This window comes from Haemaphysalis longicornis, unplaced genomic scaffold (genome assembly GCF_048455015.1).
Source record: "Haemaphysalis longicornis isolate Haplotype H1 unplaced genomic scaffold, Haemaphysalis longicornis Haplotype H1 scaffold_1, whole genome shotgun sequence".
Taxonomy (NCBI): domain Eukaryota; kingdom Metazoa; phylum Arthropoda; class Arachnida; order Ixodida; family Ixodidae; genus Haemaphysalis; species Haemaphysalis longicornis.
In genome coordinates, this window is record NW_027526203.1 from 291,575,775 (window position 1) to 291,590,398 (window position 14,624).

General features: G+C 45.1%; 1 protein-coding gene across 3 annotated transcripts in view; it reads right to left on the minus strand.

The window, feature by feature from the left end:
• Positions 1–14,624, minus strand: part of Sec24cd (COPII coat complex component secretory 24CD) — a 64,249-nt gene that overhangs the window by 20,655 nt on the left and 28,970 nt on the right. For 2 of the 3 annotated variants that reach the window (XM_077679600.1, XM_077679599.1), the window contains exons 12-16: positions 10,541–10,653; positions 8,632–8,725; positions 3,375–3,491; positions 2,590–2,760; positions 38–91 (exon numbers count right to left, since the gene is read on the minus strand). In XM_077679600.1, the coding sequence (XP_077535726.1) occupies positions 38–91; positions 2,590–2,760; positions 3,375–3,491; positions 8,632–8,725; positions 10,541–10,653 (549 nt within the window). The remainder of the gene's footprint in view (positions 1–37; positions 92–2,589; positions 2,761–3,374; positions 3,492–8,631; positions 8,726–10,540; positions 10,654–14,624) is intronic. The other variant, XM_077679601.1, reaches the window with a different exon arrangement.

Here is a 14,624-nt window from a genome sequence, read left to right on the forward strand (position 1 = left end):
CAATGTGTGTGTGAATCACCCATCGTGCGGGGCCTACCTGCAGGCCCTGGACGTTACTCTCCCTTTGGACTAGCGCTTTGTCGGCTGTGCTCTGCAAGAAAGTGTTCGGGCCACTGCTTGGGAGAGGCACAAGTGCACTGCGCTCGGTTTGCATTGCCACACAAAGGAGACGCTCACAGGTGAGCCCCATCAGGGCAAAACTGCTCTTGCTACTCGGACATGTTTTGCACCTTTGTGTTGGTTCGCCCTCTGGTTCGATTCGAGCACAGTACTTAAGAATACATCGTGAATGTGTGCCCAGAAAAGAAGCCCATTAAAGCCCACACCACATGGGCATTGTACTGGACCCCAAGTTCAGCCCTCCCAACAATCACAGCCAATCCGGAACAAACCACGAGGGCAGTGTGTACTTCACATTGTGGTGAAACTATCAGTACTCCAATTAAGACCACCTTTTTAGTCCCTTCAGACAGAAAGGCAGGAGTAATGTGTAGCTGTCCTCAAAAGCAGTGGCACAATGGCCACAGTGGCATCAATATTAGTCCCTCTATACTGTAGCAATCACTGGTGTTGAAAACAGTGTCTCAGCTAAAGTTATGGCTCACTGGTAGGCATACTAAAACCGCAATACATCTGCTCATTCTTAGACAGATGAATTTAATCATAAACAACTTTGGCTTCCACCTGCTATGGTTTCCAGAACTTTGGTCACCAATGACAAAACTAGCATTTTTGAAGTCAATAAATATTTGAAACTTAAAATATTTGAATCACGCCTGCGGTTAAATTCACTTCATAATGCAGCTTTACCATTTGAAGAATTCAAAGTTTTTGAATATTCGACATTTACAAAAAATTAGCCCAGCTTTACTGACTTAACGTCGCGAGCGCTGATGTTAACAGCAAAGCGGCCTGGCTTTCCCTACTCGCAAGGCTAAGCTTTAGGGAACTCCTCAAAGCCAGCAGATCGATTCCCGTCCGTGCCAATTCACTTTTGCTGTGTTCCACTGCTTGCGCCATCTACTGGAACCTTTTGTTAATTTTGAACTTGGAACTCTGCCACATGAGAGCGCCATAAGCACTTTTTGTTTTTCCACAGTGTATTTTTTTTATTTGACATCGCAAAATTCAAGCAGCCATACATTTTTAATTAAACGAACAATGCAAATATTACTTATGCATTTATGTCTCACCCCACGTATGTTTAATATTTTCCTTTTGCTCAACAATTTAGACAAGTATAAACATTGCCACAAGATTTGCTACGCCCTCTCCCCATTTCTGGAACTGTGTGTTACCCCATCTCCTCCTACAGGAGCCTTGACCAAGAACAGCTTCGCTTATCAGTGCAATAATGGTTGGCTCTGCCGCACGACATGCAAACGTTTAAGCTTCACACCATGACACACCCTTTTGGGTAGGCTCTTTGTACAGCAGAGATCCACAAGTTTTCGCTAACACTGTTGTGTGTGAAATGAAGTGGAACGCTCCTTGTGTGAAATTTCTATGCTGAAAAAGAGTTTCCTGTCTATATAGCGACACAAGTGAGGAATCAAGAATTATTACTCGCTGGCTTGCAATAAAGTCACACGAGCCGCTAGCATGCCTAACCTCTTTCCAACGGCGGGCGGGACTGGCTAAATATACTTCACACCATGTCAAAGAACTTGCTTTCTTTACACTAATGCAGGTTACATTTTTGTTCCACTCCTTTGGCAGCTTGTCTTGATCTTGTACTATAAACCCTTGTTATAACGAAGCCCTCAAGACAGCAAATTGACTTTGTTAAAAGTGAAGAATATTCGCTCTCTCTTCACTGAAGTTGAGACATAAACAATTTTGAACAAAGCCAGAATTTGAATAAAGCAATTTCATTATAACGAGAATTTTTCGTACCATTTTCTTACCAGTGCATGGACACTCAGATGTGCTAAATCCTGGCTGCCAAAGTATTTTTTTGTAGCCATGCTTCATTAATGTACTTTAGATTTATTTGGATTAGGTACCAATTATTATTTCACATTTTTTGCTTTATTTTAGATGAATGAAGCAATGGCATTTGTAATCAAAAATATTAAATTTGATCTGCAGTCAGTTTTTACTATTTGTATTTGGTTTGCAGTACCAAATTTGATGTTCATACACATTTTGTCAAATGTGTCACTGACATTGTGCAGAGAGGCCAACACTTGTCTATAATGGAGCTTTTCCCACTTCAAGCCTTCTGTTGAGGTAATCTAAGTCCGTTCCTTCAGATCCGGACACTTCTTTGGAGTTTAGCATCAGCATTTTTTTAGATATAGCCAGCAGAAGAAGGACAGGCAGTTATAGACAAGTGTGTTGCTCACTGTGTGCTAAACCTGTTTTTGTGCTAAGTGAGGAGCTGTGCAAGTAATACATAAGTGCAGGAAAATTTCACTACGCTTTTTTTTCATACAGACTCCAAGTCAAATGGCTGACCAGCAGGTAATTATTAGCTAGCAATTCTGTGTCGACAAAGAACAAACTCCAATGCACAGCACGACGGCAACTGGTCAAACCACCCCAGCCACACATGAGAACGAAGTGGCAACACTGTTGGCCCCTCACCTGGAAGTAGGTGTACTTGTACACCTGGCCTCCGGTCATTTTGGCCACCTGGCCCACCGTGGCCACATCCACGTAGGCATTGTGGAACAGAAACAGGTCCACACAGCAGCCAGCCGCCACACACTCCTGCCCCAGCTGGTTGTAGAAGGGCGACTGTGGCGTCAGCACCGACTGCACGTCCACGGAGGACAAACAGCACAGATCAGTTCTCCTCCACCAGCAAATACCCCCACTCGCAGCAGCAGCAGAGCAAACATGGTGGTATGCCAGGTATATACCACGCACTTCTTTTCCTTCAGTGCCTGAAGCGTTGCGGGCCAACTTGAAACAAAGACCCTGTGGTCTGCATCTCTGCTAGGGAGGACTTTAAACAAATTTTACACTTCTAGAAAACATGCCCAATATTTCACCTCATCGAAGTTTTTACACGCTATTTCTCGTAGCTGTATTAATGAAAGGCTTACGGCATTAAAACCCAAGAAGAAGCAGCCGCTTTTAGCGTAGCACTGCACCTCCGTGGCACTATATAGTAACAGTGCACGCACTGTTACTTTTTCTACATCATTCTTTCTTCGCACAGCAGCTGCCTGGAATGGGCTTTCAGGCGACATTCCTGCCATTACTTGTACTTCCACCTTCACAAGCAGTATCACTAATCCCCTTTCCCCGTAGGACAAGCGATAGTTTTCTGCTCAGTTTTTTTTATGTACCCGCCCCTTATGTAGTACCCCGCAAGGGGTGTTTAAGGAAATAAAATGAAAAATGAAATCGCAGCACAGACCCACCTTTTCTTTGTCTGTCCCCAGGAGCTTGCGGTCGTCACGATTCTTCAGTTTCCCAGGAGCGTCCGCGATTGGCAGGCTCGTATGCATCACAAAAAGTTTGCCAGCACACTCGGCTGCCTGTGTGCGACAACGCATGGTAATAGCTTGAATCATATAGGAATGAACGGCAGCAGTTTGAAAGCGCAAGTTTTTACACAAAGCAAGGTTTTTTGCCCCGAGTGAGCCCACTTAGCTACCTGTGCAAAGTCACGTTTACGTGGTCATTGAGCTAGTAATGCTGCGATTTTGGGAACCAATCCATTAAACAAGAGATCCACTAATGAAATTTGCTGCACAAAACATCCACATTTGTGATATTAAGAAAGAGGGAGCAGAGGAGGACAGAAGAGTAGTTTTCAATGTTAGCAGGCACCACAATGACCTTGGCTGAGCCAAGTCAGGCTGCAATCTGCCATTACTTGATTCTTGTGTGGGACTGCGCATTTTTCCTTGCCAACACTGTTTATACAACGAGGTAGTTAACACCAAAACATTTCCCCGTTTGCCAGACATTTTAGGCCGGAGACATTGAATAAGGCATTTACTTGCGATTAAAAAATAAACCATACAGTGTTCCAATGGTCGACACACAATTACAAGTGACCTATAATTAGATAATGTTTGCTAATGCATTCTTTAAAAAAATAGTTCAATAAATGAACTCCTAAAAATAAATGGCTTATGTACAATTGAATTTGTAATCAACCCTGTTCACAGCTGTAGCGACACTTAGTAGTGTAAGTGGACAATGCGGCACCAATTAAGACCACCTTGGCATTCTGAAACGTGTCCCAAATATACCCACAGACAGGTGGCTTTGCCTTTTACGTACCAGAAATACTGAGACACCCCCTTTGGTTATGCAATTACAGGGGTGGAACAGGGTACATGGGTTTGGGAGCAGCCCTGGGAGCAGGCAAACCTGCCTTCTGCAGCAGGCTTGGAGCAGCCAGAAAGGCTGTCTGGCGGGGGCCTGGCACAGGCAGCTGTGCCAGCCCACTGCCAAGTAAGTGTAATCTATCTACTATAGGCTCCGTGCACTGGTGTTTCGAGCGCAACCGCAGCGCCGCCAAAGAGCGGCGCCGTCGAAAATCAGATGTTGGTCACCCCGAAAGAGCGGCTTACCGGGCGGAGATTCCGCAGTCGTTGTGAAAAAGTCGAGCTAGTAGTGCGCATTTCTGTATGTATTGCTGGGTCTACGTCTCCCGCAACATTTTAAAAAGATCGCGAGGAGGCTGACGAAAAAAGTTTATCTCGGTTCCCTTGAAATGAAGCGGAAAGGCGACAGCGATGAACCCGCACAGTGCGACGGGCAATGTAAACAACGCCGATCGACTTCTGGCCATAAGCGTTCGTTTTGCTGTTTTGTGTGAATGTGGTTTGTACTCCGGGGGGACCTTGTTTCTGTGCACACCCGCTATCAACTTCGGGGGGATCTGCGACAGCCGGGGCACGGAGGAACTTGCATAGGCAACGCGAGCTTCATCGGGAACAAAAACAGCGCGTCAGCATACACCCCACCAATCTTACCCGAGTGCTACGCAATATGACGCACAGTAACGGTTGACACGAAACTGCAGTGATCCCACAGGCAACCACAGCAGCTGAACGAATGGGCCATTAATGTGCGTGTCAATCATCGTGAAGCAGTGACGGTGTCGGTCGTTTTCTTTTTTCTTTTTGTCGCTGAGCTTATGCCTGCCCGACATTTTAGCATTACGTGTTGCTTATGCTTTACTAATCTGTATCGGTTATTCCTCTTCCGTATTATGGTGCTCATCGCTGCCTACCCCTTCCTAGGTGTACGCGCGGAGGTTCTGCCCGTGCGGCCTCGGCGGCTGCTTTGACGCAGATATCGCGGCCCACTCCATACGACTAACATTTCGTTGATTCGGACAGAACTGGAACACCGGCGTTGATACCGGCGCTAAAATTTGGCAATAGCTGCCCAGTGCTCACAGTTATATGAGTTGACGAACATAGCAACTGCATCGGCATGTTTACGCGAGCCGTGGCACCCGGCCTTGCGCGTGCAGCTTCCCCCACCTACCTCGCTTACTCACTGAACTCATAATAAAGTGCAGAGATGCGTGAGCCGCGTGTTTACAACAGAACTCACAACCATTCACTGTACCCGCCTCTAACTAAAAGTCGCAGCCCAGGATCACACCTGTTATGTGCCGTCGGACGGGTCCGTGTCGTTCGCTAGCTCCTCCCGGACGCAGTAAACATCGTTTGCGGCGTGTAGCTGGCGACCACGTTTTGAGGTTTTCTTATATAAAAAAGAAAACGAGCCAATATCCCCCATCTCTCTAAAACCGTTAAAACGAGCGCGCTGGTTTGAGCAATCAGCCATCGCAGCGTAGCGCGGGCAGTACGGGGAAGGGCGCAAGCGATGACATCCGATAAATGCCTCCAGTGGCCGTAGATGGCGCTAGTTGTTCAGGCGCTGGTGTCGCTACCATACCAGCGCACGGAGCCTATAGTTGGCATTCTACTGTGCACTAGAACCTACTCCGAACCAGGAAAGCAGTTCTTGTACAATACCTGGAACTTTACAATATGCGGAGTTATCTACCATCGGCCCCAGCAACCTTGCAGCGTTAGCACTGTTCAAAGGGTAAACCTCACGAGCATAGTCGAAGGGTATCAGATAACAGGCCTCATTCGTGCCCGGTGTGGACAGCAGCGTTAAGCGAACTCGCGGCGCCATTCTGTCAAACAAGGAATTTCCTTGCATTTTTTTCTATCGAACAGCGGTTTCAGTGTGTGCGAAGCAGAACATGACTTTGTCCTCATCCGTCACAAATTTGCGAGACTCGACGAACGTACGTCGTCGACTACGTAATGAGAGCGTGTTCGAAGGCATAATTAATGCTGGACCATCCTCCACATAAGCAAAGCTAACCCCAAAGTTCACAGCAAAAATGAGTAACTACCTCACAACAAAGGCAAACCAAATAACAAGCGAGGGCAAAACAACGAAGACTCTGTTTGTTCAATACATGCAGCTACGCTCATCAAGAAAGGCTGACTAAATTGAAATTCACCTCCAATAAAGTACAATCTCTCATGCGAATATTATTCTGTTTTTTATCTGTTTGCAATGTGGCACACAAACATTTCCCTCACTTCTGGTCATTTCCCATTGATTGCGGCACAGCGGTCGGCACTGGCAAAGAAAACTGCGCAAATGCGACAAAAAGAAATCCAAAGTGAAGGCGCAGAAGGCGCGTAGTGCCTGCACCCTTGCAGCTAAGCAAAAGCCAACGTCCATAGCCGCTCATAGTCTTGATGAAACCAAAACTATAATCCCATTGAAACCAAAAACACGATGTTTCAGCCAAGTTTTCTGGCACGGGGCATCATGGCAGTCGTGTCTCGCGACACAATTGGAGTTCTATGGCGCAGGACGGCGCTGACAAACGCGTTTGGTACAACAACGGCCGTTTTGGCACAGGATGGCGTAGGCAAACAAGTTTGGCGCTCAATGGCCCGAATGGCGCGCGCAGCTGTTCCACCCCCCTGCAATTACTATACAATGACATTTAGAAACAGAGGTAAACAACCTAATGCACTTTCAACCTCAAGCGGACGATTTAAACAGCAAGCAGACCTTACTACACGAGGCAGGTTTGTGGGGAGGTCAGGGCCACAGCCTGCTCGACTAGTAGGGTAAAGTGAACGAGGTCAGGTTTCCTGGCAAAATTTACAATGTTGCTATTGTACCCTCCACACGCCATTTTGCACCACCAATTTGACAAATGTTTTGCCCAGTGTTGTAAACCTATTTATTCTTCGGGCCCATCGACCCTAAACACTTAACTGATTTGAACATAGTATGCAAGATTTTGGTTAGTGAAAACGTACACACAAGAAACAGTGTAAAAGAATTCTGCGTTTAACAGTCACTTAACTCTTTCGTTACCGTGGGAAATTGACCAATTTTGAGGTGTCTAACAAAACATTTTTTCGGTGCTATACTTATAGGTTAGGCACACTTTGTGGTGACATAAAATGCAGATGATTCCACGCGCTTTCCAATGACACCAGTTTTAATCATGTTTTCATAAATAACGATTGCAAAAAAAAAATTATCGAATTCGAAATTTTTGTCCACGCGTCGAAGAAAATAAAAAAAAAAGTAAGTTGTGTATAATAAACCACCAGTGTAGAAAAAATTTCGAATATACATTTTGTCATTTTCAAGTAATTATCCCGTCTCAACGCTGTCAGATTACAAAGCTGACAACATTATTTGGTACTTGATTTGCCAAGGAGCCTTTTGACAAAAAAGTATGGTAATGCAGCCTAACCACTATCTGCATCGTTTTTTTGTCAAGTGCAGCAGCCACGCCCCCTTCCTCAAAAACACACGCACCTCAGCTCGCGAAAAATGCCATCAAAAATCTGAATGTCGCCGGAGCAGGAAAATTTAAACTCATTCTAAAAGCGCAGTGCCTAGACTAATCACTGGCCACATTAGGTGTACGAGAAACGACTACAACATGTTGAAATAGGCAATATGAATCATCAATCACCGGCGATCGATTTGAATAGGCGTGGTAACGAAAGTGTTAAAGCATCCGAATCAGAAGTGTGGCAATGCGACAATCCCTATCTCAATCGTGGCCGTTTGGCTCAGTGCAGTTGGAAATAAGTTCACTGAGAAAACTAAATATACACTGTTATTCAAAAAGAAAATATCTTTTGAGATGCCTGAAAAAGGAGGGGGGAGGGGAGGTACAAGCTTCCACAGGTGTAAAAAAACACAATGCCAAACAAGCAGTGTGTGTACCAGCATGTGCACGATATCAGCCTACCTGTTATGAAATTATACAGATGAAATCATGCTGTTTGTGCCATACAGTTTTGCTCCTGTTCAATTTCATGCCTTCTCTGTGGTGGGTGAGTGGCATGAAATCAAGTGCCCAAACTTTTTAACTTTAGTGGCAAGCTCAAAAGGGGGCTTTGCATGCTGGAGCTACACCTGGACTACGCCATACTGGCATTGACACAGTATTGAAACAAGTTTGTCCAATTTTTGGCTTGGGTTGTACTGAGACGGGAGTGAGGCGAGGCCACCTCAGTGACGACGCTGGACCTGATGGTGAAATTGACGTAAGGTGCCAGAGTGCTAAATTTCCTCCAATTGGCAACAGGTCAGAAAAGACTGCGTGCTTTGTAATTTAGTGTACAGGGATTATGCAGAAATTACCTTGAGAGCTTCCAAACCAGCTTGAATAGCTGCACCCAGAACCACTTCAGTTTCTCGAGTTTCTCCAAACAGTACAGGAATCTGCTCCAACAGACTGAAACCAAGTGACAGAGGAGTTGTTAGCACAGTAGGGCACTTAGCGAATGGCCTTTACCCACGCAAAGCACAGCTTTCTCAGAAGTACAAGGAAACAATATGCTACCGCAGCATGGTTTATGGAGAAAGAAGCATTCAGGAGAAGCAGCATCACTGCCTCCTTCAGGCATGGCATGTACACATGAGCAGCACAGCCGTGCTGTGCCACCTGCTATAGAGCACCAGCACTCGTGGTCGTGTGTTGTTGTCATGTGGTGAGCACAGCTGCTGCCCCTTTTGCCTACTCTCGGATCTTGCAATGCATTCCAGCTTAACAGGTGGGCTGCCTCCTTTTGACTGCCACTGTTTTGTGTGCCTCATCACATTTTGGGTGCCTGTCCGTTGGCTGTTACTTCCCATGTGCCCTCTGTAGCTCCTTTTCAGGAGTTCAGGACCCATTGCAAGCAATGAACTTTTCTGTTGGGGCGTGAGTAAGAAGCATGGAGTCTAGGCTTGACGTTTAGGACAAGATTTTTTTTTCTTTTAGTTACTTCCAAGTTCAGCTTTGGAAAACGCGCTGTCCAAGGGTCTGTAGGTGTTGCGATACGAGCACGCCGCCATATGACAGTCGTGTCCTCAGATAGTTTTAAGGATGAAACCTTCACTCATGAACATGTGAAACAAAGCTCGCTGCCTCAATCGCACTTACTATGTTCCGATGTGTCCTTATAACCTAATTTATGTCTCCAAAAGACACGTGACCTCAAAACAACAGGGAAAAAATTATAATTATAATAAAAAACCTACCACATAGTACATGAGTTGCTCGGTATACCCATAGGTTTCAGTATTCCAATAGGTAAAATAAATGCAACTGTGGCATCATTTCGCATGCAATACAACAAACAAACAAAAACCCAGTCTTTTTACGCCTTTTATCTTTCCTTGGCTCCTTGCTCACGCTTGTGCCCCTGAAGAGTTGTGGCTTCAAGGCACTTTTGTACCTGTATACTGGTCACACAAATTTGGATGGTAGAAAAAGAGGAGGCTCAAATTTGCACTTTGGTTGAAATGGAGGCAAAGTTTTTTTCGTGTGGATGACAGTCTGCATCTAAATTGGCCAAGCGTACATTATGTGAGGGGCACAAATGTCGTAGCCCATTGGCTACAGATATGAATAAGTCCTGCACAACCTTCCTTCCAGCACAGTTCTCAAGCAGGTAGTTAGCCTAAATACCTAACAATTGTATAGCTCTGTGGCAACCAGAAGTCAAATATTTCCATAAGTCAACGTGATACAGTGATACGTTCATGGACTTAAATGGCAAATATTTAAAATGCAAGAAAACAGGTGAGACAAGGCAGGTACAAAGACCCAGCACTGCCATGATGCAGCTGTTGCTCCTGGATCCCCACACACAGTGTAGTGCACCCATGCAAGATTTACCATGAATAGTAAACAGATGCCAATGCACTCTAGCTTTAGAAAACATCAGTCCCATCAGCCAAGTGCATAGCTTTATGAAATTTGATGTAGTTGAGGCAAATTCAGGCTGTACAGAAAAAAAGAAGCTTCATGCTCCAAAGTCCCCTTCTCCTGGCCAAACCACAAAAGGGTTCTCTATAAAGTGCACTGGACACTATTAACCATGCTCTCTACCCTCATGTAACTAATATCTGCTACTTTTGAATATCAAAAACTGTCACCTTCATTTTCCAAAGCTCTGCTGCCCAAAGGGCTGTCCCAAAGACCCAGGCACAAAGAAAGAGCAGTTGCTGTGCATCAGGGGAGCCCAAAGGTGGCCAGGTGGGAAGAGACAGAGAGAGAGCTCACCTGTCAATGAGGCTGGAGGCCTCTTGCACAGAGACGAGGCAGCCATCCAACAAAGGCACAAACATGTCATGCACGTCTGGCACCACCAGCATCTGGGGTTGAGCCAGGCTGGCCTGAAAAGCAAGGTGAACAGGACAAGAACGTATTCAAGGGGTCGTGAAGACAATCTCTCAGCTTGGATAACCCCTTTGAGAATATTTTAGGAAATCATGGCTCCTAGATTTGACGAGACGTTTTGGAAATGCTCGTTTATTTATTTATTAATTTTTTGGAAGGGGCACACCTCAAGCACTCATGCGACACCGTCGGCCGGCAGCACAACTAGCACTAACATCAAGTTACAGGGACAGTTAATCGATTTTTGTGGAGTGCATGTCCTCTAGCTCATACGAAAGCCAGCATTTTATGTATAGTGGGGTAACCACAAGGAATTTCCAAATAAACAGGCGGCAATAATTTTAATTTGGCACCGAACATTCTGAGCTCTGAAAGGTAGCACCATGTAGTGTCAAAACATGACACTACAGTACGTGTCCAAACAACTCCATTGGTTTCAATGCACGATTCAAAAACCGTATAAAGGAATAAGAAAGACTGAATATTATTGTTGCTTTAGCCAGAGATATGGTTTTAAATACCTCTTTTCATCTCACGTACAGTTAAAAGTATGTCGCTGCACGCATGGAGGAAAAAAGTTTACGAGGAAGCATCACACGACAAGGGTAAGCCTAGCAATAAAAATAAAAAGGAAAAACTCGAGGGGAGTACACCCTCGTGTGATGGACAAGCGGTAGTTCTTAGCGCCTCACCCGGCTGCTCACCCGAGCTGTGTGCATGTGCATGTCTGTCCATGCTGGACCACCAATAAGGCAAACGTATGCATACGCACACGCAAGCAAAACCAAAGCTTTTTGCACCACCTCTTATCTCGAGCGATCAAATGTCAGAAGTCAAATCCGGCTCTCACTTCGTGAAGGTGCTTCCTGCGCATGCAATCTACTTTTCGCCTCGCTTTGAACGGCGACAGCGGCAGCACTTTCCCGATCGAGGCGGGGAGCGCAACACTGGCGACAAATCTCGTACGGCACCTTCGGCGATGCCACTCCACCTCCACCGGCAGCCAGCCGGAGCCACTAAATGCTACCCCGAGCCTGGGGGGCGAGTGTACGAACTCCCAGGATGCAATGCGTCGGATGAGACCAAGGGGAGGGGAGGAGAATGGGGTGTCAGAGGAGTTTGGTTTTGTGAAAGGTGGGCCGCCTGATGTCAAGCTCCCTGATAAAATTTTTCTTCCTCCATGGCCGCACAGCTCACCGTCATGATTGCCAGCATTCCTTTTGGCAGGCCACATATGGCTGGCAGATCTAAAAATTCTGATTTAAAAAGTTCTGGGGCACTATCAGCAAAGCCATTTTGGTTTGAAGAGATGCCCTTTCATTGGGATAGAGAAAATATACTCCCCAAAAATAGTTGTCTGTCTTATTTTGAACATTCAGGAGATGAACACGCTTCAAGTTTGTTATAGTATATTAAAACAGTTGACTGCAGATACTTAAAAATAATGCCTACTAAGTTGCCATAAATTTATCAATTGCATGACTGGTGGCATGGCCGCTTCTGTTGTCTGGAAACCACTGTAGCAGCACTTTGAGTTGCTGGCTGCTTCTGGGTTGGCAACAGCGCCCTTTTGCCAATACTTTGTGAAAGCTGCCCTTTGCTTTATGAGATAAAAAAAAAACCCATTTGTGCACCTTGTAGTCGAGTGGCAGATAATTTTGGCCCTTGACCACACTCAAGAAGAGCAAGCACGGCTGAAAAACTGGGCATACAGGTCTAATTTTTATTTTCTCTTCACCCCTGCAGTCTCGTTTATTTTTAACGCACCCACAATTTTACACAACAACTAGACTGCTTTTGCAGTAAGCCACCAGTAAGCATATCCAACAGTCCAAACAACGTTAACGCTATTACTTAACTCTTTCGTTACCGCGCCTATTCAAATCGATCACCGGTGATCGATGATTTATATTGCCTATTTCGACATGTTGTAGTCGTTTCTCGTACACCTAATGCAGCCAGTGATTAGTCTAGGCATTGCCCTTTTAGAATCAGTTTAAATTTTCCCGCTCCGGCGACACTGAGATTTTTGGCGGCGTTTTTTGCGAGCTGAGGTGTGCGTGTTTTTGACGAAGGGGGCGTGGCTGCTGCACTTGAGAAAAAAGGATGCAGGTCATGGTTAGGCTGCATTACCATAATTTTTTTTTTGTCAAAAGGCTCCTGGCAAGTCAAATACCAAATAATGGGGTCAGCTTTGTTATCCGACAGCATTGAGAGGTGATAATTACTTGAAAATGGCCCCAGCTATTCACTAATGATCTTTGGTTCGGACAAAGGGCAGCTTTATTCTCCCAAAGCTTATTTCTGATGGTCCCCCGCATGTCTAGCAAGTGTGCCTGACATTTTCAACCAATTTCCAGCAGTTTCGGTTTCGTTTTCGCATTGCGAAATTCATATTTGGCGCTGCTACGCAGTTACCCAACTACAAGCTCATTTGCCATGGCGCCTCCGTCGCCCGCTACTGCTCCTCAAAACAAGCATGCCGCTCGCGCTTCCACTTTATCTACGCCTTGCTTCTGCGATAAGAGCTTCCGCTGAAAGTCAAACGATAACACCAAGTCGTCGGGTATCAGTTCAGACGAGGAGAACGCTTCCAATTGGCCTTGAACACCGCCAGCTGTTCACCGGCCAGTTTAGGTTTCATACAAGGGTATTTCCGGAAGTCTAGTGTCGCTTCTTAGTAGTACTGTTTATTCTGACAAAGTCTCCAACAGTCTTGTATTTGTTTCTTTTCAAAATTGTTAGGTGGCGCTGCAATGTAGTAGGCTCGTAGTGCTGAACTCGCCTCACAGCCCGACGGCGGCTTGGTGAAAGCTTGCTGGGCATGATTCTAGCGCATCGTACCTTATTCCTGCAAGCAGGGCTACCATAGTGAGTCAGAACATGATAATAAAACGCAAATGAAAGTTCTGACTGATGAGCGATCATCAGAACGTCAACAAGCATCCACCAAAGAGTTTGGTTCTCAACTCCAAGCGGATTTTTTTCACATCGCTTGCTTGCCTTCAATATTGTGCCGGTCATAATCATTGACAAGGTGTTTTTACATCACGTGGAGGCTAATTTGGGCCTTTAATAATGTCAAACCACCAGATTTCTTCTAGAGAACTATCCAAAATAGCAAAACCTGAAATAGAGGTTGGGCTTCACCACATGGCATGGGCACCACGTGGGCTAACATTTTCTTTTATATTTGACAAATTGTACTGCGCAACTCAATTTTTTTTTCTAGGACGGGTTTTCGAAATGTCTACCTACAAAATGTATATTCTAAATTTTTTCTACTACACGTGGTTTATTATACACAACTTACTTTTTTTCTTTTTTCTTCGACGCGCGGACAAAAATTTCGAATTCGATAATTTTTTTCGGAATCATTATTTAGGAAAACATTAATAAAACTGGTGTCGTTGGAAAGCGCGTGGAATAATCTGCATTGTATGTCACTGCAATGTGTGCCTAACCAATATGTATAGCACGAAAAAATGTTTTGTTAGACCCTTCAAAATTGGTCAATTTCCCGCGGTAACGAAAGAGTTAAAGCATGAAAGTATTAAATTAGGCGGGGTGAAACTCCACGGAGCAAAGCATTGCTGCTTCTCTCTCATTGGTTTTGCGCTTGGGGAATAAAGAACAGATTGATGTTAATTTCTGACTACTGGAAGTTACATCAATAAATGTGTTCATGCCCTAAGCTACCAGGTGCTGATAACGTTCAGTCAAAAAGTGTCCATGTCACTTATACATAAAACTGATGTCGGTAAGCTTGAGCAAGCTTGATTTACGTTAACTGCGGCTAGCTGAACGGCAACTAAGACTGGAATGATACAGTGCAAACGGTTTACAACAACACAGTTCATGTTAAACATGGTTCCTTTGGCATGTGTACGATCGCCGGTGTAACAAAGATGCCACTCTAGCAGCAAATGTTGTAGGCTGGGAGTTCAGCCATACTGATCAGGTGAAT